Source organism: Phodopus roborovskii, unplaced genomic scaffold, assembly GCF_943737965.1.
Source record: "Phodopus roborovskii unplaced genomic scaffold, PHOROB, whole genome shotgun sequence".
Classification (NCBI taxonomy): domain Eukaryota; kingdom Metazoa; phylum Chordata; class Mammalia; order Rodentia; family Cricetidae; genus Phodopus; species Phodopus roborovskii.
In genome coordinates this window covers 13,448,392-13,461,043 of record NW_026126571.1, presented here as the reverse complement: position 1 = coordinate 13,461,043, position 12,652 = coordinate 13,448,392, and the positions used below count along the sequence as shown (strand labels likewise).

At 36.4% G+C, this 12,652-nt stretch overlaps 1 protein-coding gene across 1 annotated transcript in view; it reads left to right on the top strand.

Annotated features, from left to right (window-relative positions):
* Positions 1-12,652, top strand: part of Smarcad1 (SWI/SNF-related, matrix-associated actin-dependent regulator of chromatin, subfamily a, containing DEAD/H box 1) — a 58,255-nt gene that overhangs the window by 22,758 nt on the left and 22,845 nt on the right. Inside the window, exons 7-10 of the mRNA XM_051203181.1 lie at positions 669-770; positions 2,255-2,336; positions 3,769-4,157; positions 11,293-11,492. Of these exons, the coding sequence (XP_051059138.1) occupies positions 669-770; positions 2,255-2,336; positions 3,769-4,157; positions 11,293-11,492 (773 nt within the window). The remainder of the gene's footprint in view (positions 1-668; positions 771-2,254; positions 2,337-3,768; positions 4,158-11,292; positions 11,493-12,652) is intronic.

Genomic DNA, 12,652 nt, shown 5'->3' with positions numbered 1-12,652 from the left:
ACACATACCCTCTGGGATGACTGAGCTTTAGGAATGTGTTGTGGAAAACCTCCTGTTTATTTTGTCTTGTTGTTTTGCTGTGTATGTCTCATCTGTAGTCTTTGAAGTGCTTGTCTTCATAGGACACAATGTTTCAGTTCCTTAATGTTCTATCAGCTTTGTTTCTCGGGTAGTATGAGTATGTTTAGGGTTATTAATGCTAAGTAAAGCTGTTGTAGGAATTTAATTTCTGAGGATATTGAAATATTTTGTCTAAATGCTATTGTTCCTCTGCTCAAAATCCTATTTATCTGCTGCTTCTGAGTAGAGACTTGTAAGCTGTGAAGCTCACTATACTCCAGCCCGCTGCATCACTTTTAGTCATGAGATACACGGTTTGCTTCTTTCTACTGTCAGTGCTTACAGTTTGCTTTTATATCGTTGGTGACCCAACCCTGGCCTTGTGTGGATGGGGTCTGAACATTCCCATAGCTTTTATGCCCTCATAGAACTTAATTAGCACCTGTCTTTTATAGAGTGTTATCTTAACAGTCACAATTAGTTATTTCTTCTTTGGCTATTAAAAGAGAACTATAGCAGCTCAATTTCTAGATACCACAGATAAAGGAGAACAGAGAAGACTTGATGATCTTGTCTGTTTTCCTCTTCCCCCTCTCACCACCCCACAGGGAGAGGAGTCAAGTGAGTCTGCAGAAGGTAGCAGCAGCTGGGAGAAGCAGGAAAGCATTGTATTAAAACTGCAAAAGGAATTTCCAAATTTTGATAAAAAGGTAAGAAGAGTAAAATTGTTCAAAAATTTGGTGTATGCTACATGTTTTTATTACAAAATAATGTTTGAGTTAAACTATGTGCAAACTCTGATTAGTTAACTACCTGCTAATGACCCTAATTATTTACTGTGTTCACTAATTGTGGTGTCAGCCTTATAAATGAAACCATAACCAAGATAATTGTAGTAAAATTGTGAATCCTTAAGTGCAGAAGGGTTTCCTATCTCTATTATATTCTCACTCTTGAACTTTTGCATAAGAAATTTAAATTGCTGATTTCAATGTCTTCATGCTCTATAAAGATTGATCTCTTGGGGACTGGAGAGATGGCTCCATAGTTAAGAACATTGTCTGCTCTTCCAGAGGACCAGGGTTCAATTCCCAGCACCCACATGGCAGCTCACAACTGTCTGTAAGTCCAGTTCCAAAGGAACTGACACACTCATGCAGACATATACATGCAGGCAAAACATAAGTAAATTATTTTAAAGAAAAGGTTGTTCTCCCTAGTTAATATGAAAATATCTAGCGTCACTAATATTTCAAGCATGCTGGTGCATTAAAGGGGCCTCTGTACTAGCTCATTACTACATATTAGAGCACATACTTATTTTTTTATAACTTTATTTTTATTTTCTGTACACTGGTGTTTTGTCTACATGAATGTCTGTATGAGGGTGTTGGACCCCTTGGAACAGGAGGTAGAGACAGTTGTGAGCTGCCATGTGGGTGCTAGGATTGAACCTGTGTCCTCTGGAAGAACAGTCAATGTTCTGAACTGCTGAGCCATCTCGCCAATCCCCAGAGCTCATACTTTTCCAATGAATAATTGGAAAATATTTATATTGTCATGGATGTGTTCCATTTTGTGCTCAGGCAATCCATCTGAATTCTGGTGAACTCAATGTACAGTCTTGTTAATGCTTGTTCTTTATATGTGTTACATGTGCATGTTTTTCAGCTGGGGAATAACACAGATGGTAGAGCACACTTGCCATTTATACCCAGCCTTGACAATATACATGCTGTGAATATTGATGCATGCCTGTTATCCAAGCACCCGGGATGTGGGGCGGGAGAATCTGAAGTTCAATGATATCTTTGACTACATAACAAGTTGGAGGCTAGCCTGGAATACATGAGATCTTGTCTTACAGAAAAAATGAATTAACATGTTTTTCACCAGTGGGGTAATGAAATAAATAATTCATAATCTCAGTAGGCAGGAGTTCAAGGCCATCTCTGGCTACATAATCCCTATTTCAAAGAAACAACAACAAAGGTTGAAGTTGGCAGTTTATAAATATCTAGCTTTATAATGATATACCTGTTTTAGCTCTCTAGTGCTTAAAGTTCTTTAATGTGAACTAGGAAAAAATGTCACACTTCCCTGTATTTGTGAAGTAAAATTAGACAGGAAGCATATAAACATTTTTGTATATTGCCAATTTCACATTTTTAACAGAAAAACAACTTGATTTCAGGAACTAAGAGAAGTACTCAAGGAGCATGAGTGGATGTATACAGAAGCCTTGGAGTCTCTCAGAGTGTTTACAGAGGGTCAAGGTAATCAGTGGGCAGTGTGCATACCTTCCTCAGCCCTATGTCTTATTGTAGAAGAGCAGAGCCTATCAGTTATGGACTTGTAAGTGATTCTGGGAGAAACGATGTAAAATGTTTTAAAGGATGAATCCTGACTATTTTGACCTATTCTTCACTATAATAAAAATCAAAACAGTACATGACTTTTTCTTATACAATCTTTCCTGATACTTAAGGCAACCTTTAAGTTGTGTTGTCTTGTTTACATTTTGACATGTCAGGGTGTCTTGCAATTGATTGCATATTAATTAGCCTGCACTTGCGTGAATTTGGAAAGCACTGGCCTTAACAACTTGAGATATCACCCTGGAGGAAGTCCCTTAATGCATATGGAGCTCTGAATTACAGAAAGTTGTGGAAGAGAGAGTTAGTGACACAAAGTTGGGTTGTACATATTTAGTGATATTTAAAACCAAGAATGAAATAGACTCAGCATTTCATAATTGTAAAGATGGCTTCTAATGTATAGCACAATGACTTTGGTTTTCTTTCTTTTTTTTAATCTAATTAAGTTTTTACCTGGGCAAAAGCATAAACATATAATAATTCCGGAAGCTCTTTGAATAAATAGAAAATAAAAATAAAGTACACTCACCTTTTATTATCTGTGGAGTTTGATCAGGAACTACTCTGATACCACAAATCAACTGGCACTCCGGCACTCAATTCCCTTATGTGAAGTGGCATGATATTTGCATATGACCTACATGTTTTTCCCATATGCTTCAAATCATCTTGAGATTACTTACAGGATCCGATATGACATAAATTCTGTGCAAGTTTTTTTTAATCTTATGTACAGGAGAATGTTGAAAATATGTATGTTCAGTGCAGGTCCAATATAGGTTCAACTCTTTTTCTAATGTACTTTTAAGACTTGTTGGATCCATAAATTTGGAACTCACAGATACAGAAGGCCCGGGAAAAATAATGTAAGAAAAACTGTGCCTTCATTCTCAGGAAGCTTGGAAGTCAGTGAAATATAGAGTAATGGCACTTTGAAGTAATGTATTTAAATAATGCTTAAATGATCGTGGGTACAGTAACGCTGCTGCTTCGTCAGGGTGCAAGGAGCCCTGGGCTCCTGTATGCTTTTGGGGGCAGTTTGTGCATGTGGTGCTGTCGTTTGTATCCTGGGACCTTGGATAGAAAGCCACTTTATGTTTAAAAGGAAGTTATTATCTAGTTTGGAAGTAAATCATTCTAGCTTATTGGTATCTTCACATTGTTTCATATTGCTCTTAGGTTTGTCAAGTATTGTCAGTAAGTTGAGGTTGAATTCTTCAGTGTTTGTTCACAAGGAAATGTAATGTTTGTATACTTTTCTCACCTTATATGAAGTCTTAATTTATATTTTTCTAAGTTAGTTACAACTTTTGTATTTTTTTGTACACAGATATGCAGGGTACTTCACAAAGTGAGGTTACAAATGGAAAAGAAGTTGCAAAGAATCAAAATTATTCTAAAAGTGCAACTAAAACAAAAATGAAACAGAAAATGTCTATGAAACCACAAAATGGCTTTAATAAGAAACGTAAGAAAAATGTATTTAACCCTAAGAAAGCCATAGAAGACTCTGAGTGCGACTCAGGCTCTGATGCGGGGAGCTCACTGGATGAGGACTATAGCAGTGGTGAAGAAGTGATGGAGGATGGCTATAAAGGCAAAATTCTCCACTTCCTTCAAGACGCTTCAATTGCTGAACTGACTTTAATCCCTCAGTGTTCTCAGAAAAAGGCTCAGAGGATAACAGAACTCCGGCCCTTTAATAATTGGGAAGCTCTGGTAAGGCGTGTGTGTGTGTGTGTGTGTGTCTGTGTGTGTGTGTGTGTGTGTGTGTGTGTATTTACAGTACCGTTTATAGTCAGAGTGTCTTCAGCCCAGGGAGGCATAGATGGGTGGCCTTATCCTGTGTAGAGTCAAACATTACTTTCATTGTAAGCCAATAGTATTTCAAATAGTGTCATATGACCTAATTTTGAATGAATTAAGGGGTGATTTTCCTGAAAAAACCCAAGCTGATTGGCTGGAAATGCTGTCACTCATCCTTTTGCATAGAAACTTGGTTCATTTGACTGCAGAAGAAGAAATTAGAGCTTACTTTCAGGAAGGAGTTGTTTGCTAGCCAGTTCTGATCTGTTACTGCTGAGACTCCATGCAGAAGGCAAGAATGTGGGAGACATTTGAGTGCAACGCTTGAAGGAAGAGCAGTAGCAGCGGCCAGAGGCATTCCATGGCCCACATGCCGGCCTAAGTGCTTCATGCTTTCCCACAAAGAAGCAGATGTTTGTTTTCTTTTTCTTCTAAATGTGACAGCTCAGTTTCTAACATGTTTCTCCTGGTTAAACAACGTGACCATTTGATGGAGTATAGCAGGCTGCAGCATTTTTAATTGGAAAAATAGCAAAGTTGTGGAAGCATAGGATTCAAATGTAGGAGAAAGAAGGGCATGAGCTCTGGTGAGTACACTTTGCATGATCATTTTGTGGTGCTTGACTTCCTGTGAGCGAGGTTTTCTAAAATACCTGTTGGGTTTATGAATCTCAACAGTTGTCAAATCATATATTCCTGTGTATACTCTTTTGTGCTTTAGATTTTACCTCAACTTTTGTGAGAGTGTGGGGCTTTATTCATGAGTTGTGTGTAGGCCCTCCAAGCAAAGCAATATGGACGGTGTTTATGACTGTGAGAGACAAGGCGGCTCTTGCTTTGTGGAGGTTTCAGAGTTTTAGTCCTTGGGCAGTGGAGTGGAGATGCATGCATTTGTGACTAATTCCGTACGAGTAACAATCTAAATGAGCATGAGTGACCTTGATCAAGGAGATTTCTACACAGCAGTTTTTAAAAGCCTTTTTTGTTTTTACTTAAAGTATTTCAGCATATAGAAAACATTAGTTCAATTCAACTTTAAACTCAATCTCTTTCTCTGTCTCTCTCTCTGTGTCTGACACACACGCGCACATACGCACATACACATACACACACACACACACCCAGACAAAAACTTTTCATTTTGCCCCAAGCGTATGCTTTTCCAGAGAACATCTGTCAAAGCAGATCCCTTTCAAAACTTGTTTGACTTTGCCTGAGTGATTATTTATTGAGGTATTTGCTGAAGGGCTTTCTCGTTCTTCTTTTCTCCCTTTTTATTTTTCTTTTAATCTTTAATAGCCTCCCTTCTGTGGTATTATGGGGTTGGGTTGCTCAGGCTTGTTAGGATTCTAATTTATTTAATAAGGGATGCAGTTATCTGTGCTAGGTTGTATAGTCATTGTATCTACTTGCCCAGATAGCTTATAATAAAAGCAGATTATATAGTTTGCCAAGGTATATGTGCCAGATGTTTAAAAAAAAAAAAAAAAAAAAAAGGCTCAGCAACTCAACACAGAGAAGACATATTCCTTAATTAGTTGGCAGAGTTTATATCAGTCTTGACATGAATTTGGAGATTATGCACTACTTACTTAAGTCTCTTGACTTCTTTTCCCTTCCAGAAATGGAACATAAAGAGTATATTGTTTGTCCATCTTATTGTTGAACATTTTATGAAATATTGAAAAAGTACCTGAAAAGTAGACAGTATAATTCACCAAGTACAGAGTTTTGTTGTTCTGAGCAAAGTGTCTAAATAAACTTTTGTAAATTAATAGACAAGTAAATCTCTAAACCTAAAATTTTAATTTCCTTAGAGCTTTTAGCTTCTACTTTCTAGGACCAGCATTTTGAATGTGACTATAAAGTAATTTATTATATTAGTAAAATTATCAATGGGAAAGTTAATATGCTCATTTCTATAAAATATACATAATTTACTCCCTTTTTGTTAGTGTGATAATTTATCCAGTGTTCAAGGAAACAATAGCAAAGGTATTATTCCCACACACACCTGTATTTTGATACCTGCTGCATTCAGAAATTGCTGTGGCAGGTAGAGTTTTAAAATTGTGTTACATAAAGGTTATTGAATTTACAAGATATTACAGATTTAGGAAAGTCTTTTTTAAGCCCTTCAGTCCCTAAAATGGATGTTGAAGTTTAGTCTTAAAGATTATAAGACAGGTTAACAGTGTTTGAATATACACTGTAAATTCATAAATGGTTCATCCAAAATGCAACTTGAATGTGAAAACTTTAAACCAAATTTTGAAAAGTTCTAAAGCATGGGTTCTTTAAAGCCTTTGATATATAATGTAATGTAAATCTGATTCACATACTATATAGCATTTGTTAAATACTGGCCATTTAATAATATATCACAATGATTCAAGTCCTGACGTTTTCTGTATTGCTCTAATTTTCTTTCCAGAGGATTTCTCTCCCTTCTTTTCCTCCTTAAGTTAAAATGCTTTCAATTCTAATCACTTTAATTTTATTTAAGGGGGAAAAAAAGGTTACTCAAAAGATATACATTGGGAGTATTTATATTCATTCCTTTCTTTTTCCTTGTATTGATTGTGCTTTTAATGATGTTAAATTTCCTTTTTGTTGCTGCTGTTTTAGAATAGTAATACTTTAACATGCTAATATGAAGAAACTATAGCATTGAGTCTAGCAGCCTTTAAAATGTGGCAATGCCAAAAATGGCATTAGTTTAATAAAAAAAATCAGTATTGTTAAAGTGGCAAAAATGGAATTTTTATTGGCAAAGTTCACATTTGATATCATCAGTCCACTAATTACTTGATGAATTTTGGTCTGCTAGCCTAATATAAAATAGAGTAAGGGTACTATTATGTCCATATTGTATTTTTAATTGCACTCTTATGTGCATATTAGAATATGTCTTTATGGGGGCTGGAACTATAACTTGGTTGTCATAGGGCTTGCCCAGCACATATGAAGCCCGGGGTTCAACCCACAGCACCAAATAAATCAATAGGGCTTGCCCAGCACATATGAAGCCCAGGGTTCAATCCACAGCACCAAATAAATCAATAGGGCTTGCCCAGCACATATGAAGCCCAGGGTTCAACCCACAGCACCAAATAAATCAGGCATGGTTGCTTACATCTATAATTATAATCTAGAAACGGGAGAATCAGAAGTTCAGGGTTCTTGAACAAATTTTAGGTCATCTTGGTCTATAGGAGACCCTGTCTCAAAATAAATAAAATACTTTGTTCAAAAGCATGTGTATTTATACTGCTCTGTGTAGTATATTTGTGAATAGCTTGCCTCATGAATTTTTATGTCATATCTTCAGATCTGTATCTCCTTTATGAATGCTGTGTGTTCAGTGTAGATGTAATTTAACATTGCCTGCGCAGGCTCAGCTTCTGTCCAGTGATTTGCTTTGTCTCCTAGTGAGTCACAGAACCAACCAGTGCCTGGCTTTCCCTTGTTTGACTCTATAAAATGCCCATCTGCATGCCACTTAAAAAACATTGGAATGGTTATTTTTTCTTTGAGATAGAGTGGCTTCGTTGATTTTTAAGATTACCCTACTGGGGCTTTGTTCTAATTTGTTCAAGTTTGATAAACTTGTACTTAAATTGCAGATGTGTTCTGAGTAGTTTGTAGGCTGCTGCCAGGTATATGTAATAATGAGTAAGGATGTCCTTAAGCTGCTTCTTAACTAGGAATTAAGTAATTCTAGAAATTTGCCTTTAAACAGTTTTCCTCCTCTTATAAAAATTTAAAAGTGTTTTGCAAGAGCGACACACTGTGGCAGGAGAGAGGTACTTCAGTTCTCCAGCCTACCATTCATTTCCTTCTCTTTTCAGTACTAGGCCTCAAACTCAGGGCCTCATGCTTGTTCTTGTGCAGAGGTTCCTACCCTCATACTCCACCATTCAGAGACAAAAGTTCTTGGGATGCTCCTTCGGGTTTTAACGAGAGATGCTAATCAGTGGCATGTTAATAACCTTTTTGCATGTAGCTATTGGGGAGCAATTGTATGCTTTCTTTATTTTCCCGAATACTGATTTTAAAGGTGATTTTATTTGTGTAAAGTTGGAATGAAAAATGTAGTTTATCTAACTAAAATTCTACCAAAGATACGCCCCACTCAAGATGGTTTAGGTCATTTTTTTTTCATTTTTACATTCCATGTCATATTTTCTATGCTTATCTGTATGTAACCTAGGTTTACTAAAAATTCTGTTTATAGGGTGACTTTATCTTGCTTAATTTTGTGTTTAAAAATCTCCAGTAGTTGTTTTAACTGTTGGCTTTTGTTCTTTTCTTCAACTCTTCTGCATTATAAATGCCATTTTGCTCTGTTTTTTATATTTTTATACTCGGAACTAGAGTTAAGCATTTTCACACCAAGAATTACAGTCACCTCACTTTTCTAGTACGTAGACTGTTATAACACAGCTTTGGTCCTTAACAATGTTTCTTTTAAAAAAAAACAATTAAGGGTATTTATTTTAATTAAACTTTTTTGGGGGGCTAAATTCTTTTATGCATATGGTTCCGTCTACATGTATGTTTGTGCACCATATGTGTGCCAGAAGAGAGGATGTTGGATTCCCTGGATGTGGAGTTCCAATTGTGACATGCCAAGTGTCTCCTGTGGGTCCTTTGGGAAAATAACCAGGGAGTGCTCGTAACTGCTGAGCCATCTCATGAATCCCTTTTATTTTAACTTTTACTTTTTGAGACAAGGCTGTGTGGCCTAGCTTGACATCAAGTTCTTGATCTTTTTGCTTTGGCCACAGGGATTGAAAGTATGTGTAGGGTCTCATGTAGCCCATGCTCAATTTATAGTTTAACAAAAAGAATATCACTTGTTTTGAGCTTTAAAAAATATTTACCTTTTTTTCTATGTGCATGCACTTATGTCTATGTTTGTACATGTGTAAGGGTGCTTGCAGAGTTCAGAAGAGGGTGTTGGGTACTCTGGAGCTAGAGTTATAGGTGCTTGTGAATTAACTTGATGTGGGTGCTGAGAATCAAACTCCCCATCTCTTGGCTTCAGGTCTTAACGTTATTTGATGGGAGATATGTTTACATTGAAAAAAAAAAGCATAGACTTTGGATTTTTATGCAGCTTTATGACATCACAAATTTTATGGATCCAGATTTAATGAGTTGTTGAATAAAATGCATCTTGTATTTTTTGCATACATTGTGTGTTCCTTCTTGATTTCTAGTTGACCAAGTTGATTTCTAGTATGACCAAGTCATACAACTATAACATATATATGCAGAGGGCAATTTTTTTTCTCCACAACCTTTTATTCCATTTACAAATTGATACTTTAATGGAGAATTCCAATAGAATCTCTTCCCTTACTGGTTACAGTTAATTTCCCCCTGAATGCTTCAAGAGGGCAAGGGGGTCACCTAATGACTGTGAGTCTTGTCCTCATAGAAATGTAATATACAGACATTGGGGCCTCAGTTAGACATCTCCGTGTTTAAGAACACTCGCTGCTCTTGTAGAAGATCCAGTTTTGATTCCCAGTATTCATGTGGAAGCTTACCACTGTCTGTAATTCCAGTCCCGGGTTATATGACACCATTTTCTGTTCTCTGTGGGATTGAACACATGAAAGGCACATGTGCGAAGGCCAAACACTCATACACATATAATAAAATATTTTTAAAGTTAGGAACAAATCTATCAGTGTTTCATAGTTCTGTTTTATGACATAGTGGGCATGGTGGTACATGTCATTAATCCCTCCACTGGGGAGCCAGAGGTAGGCTGATCTCTGTTAAAGGTCACGAGGTCTATATAGTGAGTTATAGGCCAGCCAGCTATTGTGAGACCTGTTTTAACAAAAAAAAAAAAAAAAAAATCCTGCAAATTAGAGAATTTGTCTCCTGCCAGCTGTTCTTAAACCAGCAGATGGCTGTGTGTTAGCTTTCTCCCTTCAGGTCTGGACTGTGATGCTTTTCTTTCTTCTCAGCAGGCTTTCAAGTTGCTTATAAGCTTTTTCATTCTTTGCACAAGAAAATTCATTCAGGGTGTAGGTTTTCAGCTTTCTGTAGGAAAAAATTTGATTCAGGGCTTCTGTGGAAGCATTCTTTAAAATTTCACACAGAATCATTTAAATTAGATTAGAGTTGGTTTTAAAGAGCTTTATGTAATTATTAAATTAGTCATAATTAGCTTGTGTGTGTACTACTTGTGATCAAGCCCAGGGTCTTTCATACGTTGGCAAATGCTCTACCACTGACATATATGCTTAGATCCACAAAATTATCTTTTGATTTGTGATACTTTTCTAATTAATAATCTCAATTTAAAAGTAAATAATAGCCTGTGTTGTGATGCATGCCTTTAATGTTATCACTAAGGAGGCAGAGGCAGGCAGATCTCTATGAGCTCCAAGCCAAAGTAATATAATAAAAGCCTGCCTCAAAAGCAAGCAAGCAAACAAACAAATAATAGTATTATATGTTGAACAATAAGTAAGTTTTTGAAACTTGTAGGGTTGTACTTTGATAGAAACATCTTAAGGTTAATTGTAATATTCAGTAGGCACAGAAAGTGACAAAAATAGAAGTGAGTTTAGACCCATAGTACATTTTGCTATTATCTTTACTAATAGGGGTGAAGCTATGCTTCTGGGGAAATTAGCGGTTAGGAAACAGTTGCTGCCAGTATCGGAGTGATGAATTGGATGGACATTATGTATTTTGTGTAGAAGGAGACATACTATGTTAGAAGTGGCAGTAGCAGAGTGAAGCACTTAGGAATTCAGATGTGGGTATGAGAAGCCAGTTTACTCAGCACTTCAGTAATAAGGTTTTACAAACTTTTCACCCTCAAATCATTTGGCTGACCATCATGGTTGTGCACTTCTGCTAGCTACCTAGTGTTTGGGAGGCAGAAATGAGAAGGTACAGTTTAGAGGCTAGTCTGGGTCATGGCTTGAAACCTTAAATAAATTAATTAGGTAAGTAGACAAGAAATGACTTTCTGATAGATTTGAACTGTTAAACTATTTTTCTTTTTATGTCATAGTTTACAAAGATGTCCAGAATCAATGGCCTATCTGAAGATTTAATATGGAATTGTAAAACGCTAATTCAAGAAAGGGATGTAGTTATAAGACTTATGAACAAGTGTGAAGATATTTCAAATAAATTGACCAAACAAGTTACCATGCTCACTGGAAATGGAAGCGGATGGAACGTAGAACAACCCTCCATTCTAAACCAAAGGTATCATTAATTGAACACAGTTATTTTTGATATTATATAAAGTATCTGAACATTGATTTGCATTGTGGCTAGGGGAGTTAATTGTGATTCAGTATCTAGGGTTAGAAGAAAACTCCCTAAGTTTTCTTAGTGGCACCTATTGGTATACAAGTATATTTTCATTGATTGTCCCCTCTCCAGCAGAGTATTTTATTCTATTATGTCATAATGCAGTCTTATGTAACCTTTGTCTTCCTTATCTGGTAACAGATAGTTTTCTGTGTACCTACAGAAGCTATAAGAGTGTTTTTAGCCATGCTTGTGTAAACAATGTTTTGCTCTTTGTGCTTCTTAACTTGTGGGAAAGTATAGATTTTTCAGTCTTATTGGAGGTAGGTAGAAACACCTTTGAGAAGATATAGCAGATAGTAACTATACATAGTCTTTCAGGTGCTACTCAATAAAATACTTTGCCAGAGCCCTTACAAAAGCTAAACAAACAGAACCATGCAACATCAGTAAATACTCAAGTGTCATTTTGAAATTATGAACTCCTTATATGATGTTGGAGGACTTTGGCAGAAGCAAAGTACATTTTTAACTTCCTTTAATAATTTGCTTAATTTTAAGTAGTTTAGGGATGTAGAGATGTTTAGAATGCTTCCTTTTCAGGAAATACACATAATTGCTTATTTTAATGTTTTCTTATTGTTTTGGTTTGGTTTGGTTTGGTTTTTTATTTTGGTTTTGTTCTTTTTGTGTTTGAAATAGGCTTACTATACATAGCCTTAGCTGGCTTAGTGCTCACTCTGATGTCTAGTCTGGTCTCAAATTCATGGCAGTCCTTACTTAACTAATCAGCACTAAGTTTATAATTGTACTCCACCACACTACCACACTTGGCTTGTGATATTTTTTGTGGTTGTAATTAAAAAAAAAAAAAAAAATAGCCCAAGTTCCTAAACTAAGGAAATGGTTGGAACAGATTATGGTGGATCTATACTCTGCAGTGTTGCACATCTTTAAAAGCAAATTAGAGTAGGCATGTTGCCTCATCCCTGGAATCCTGGCATGGAGGCTGAGACAGGATCATCATGAGTTTGAGGGCAGCATCAGCTACATTGTGAGTTCTAGGCTAGCTTGGGCTATGGGGGGGGGGGACTTCACAATCAGAGAGGGTG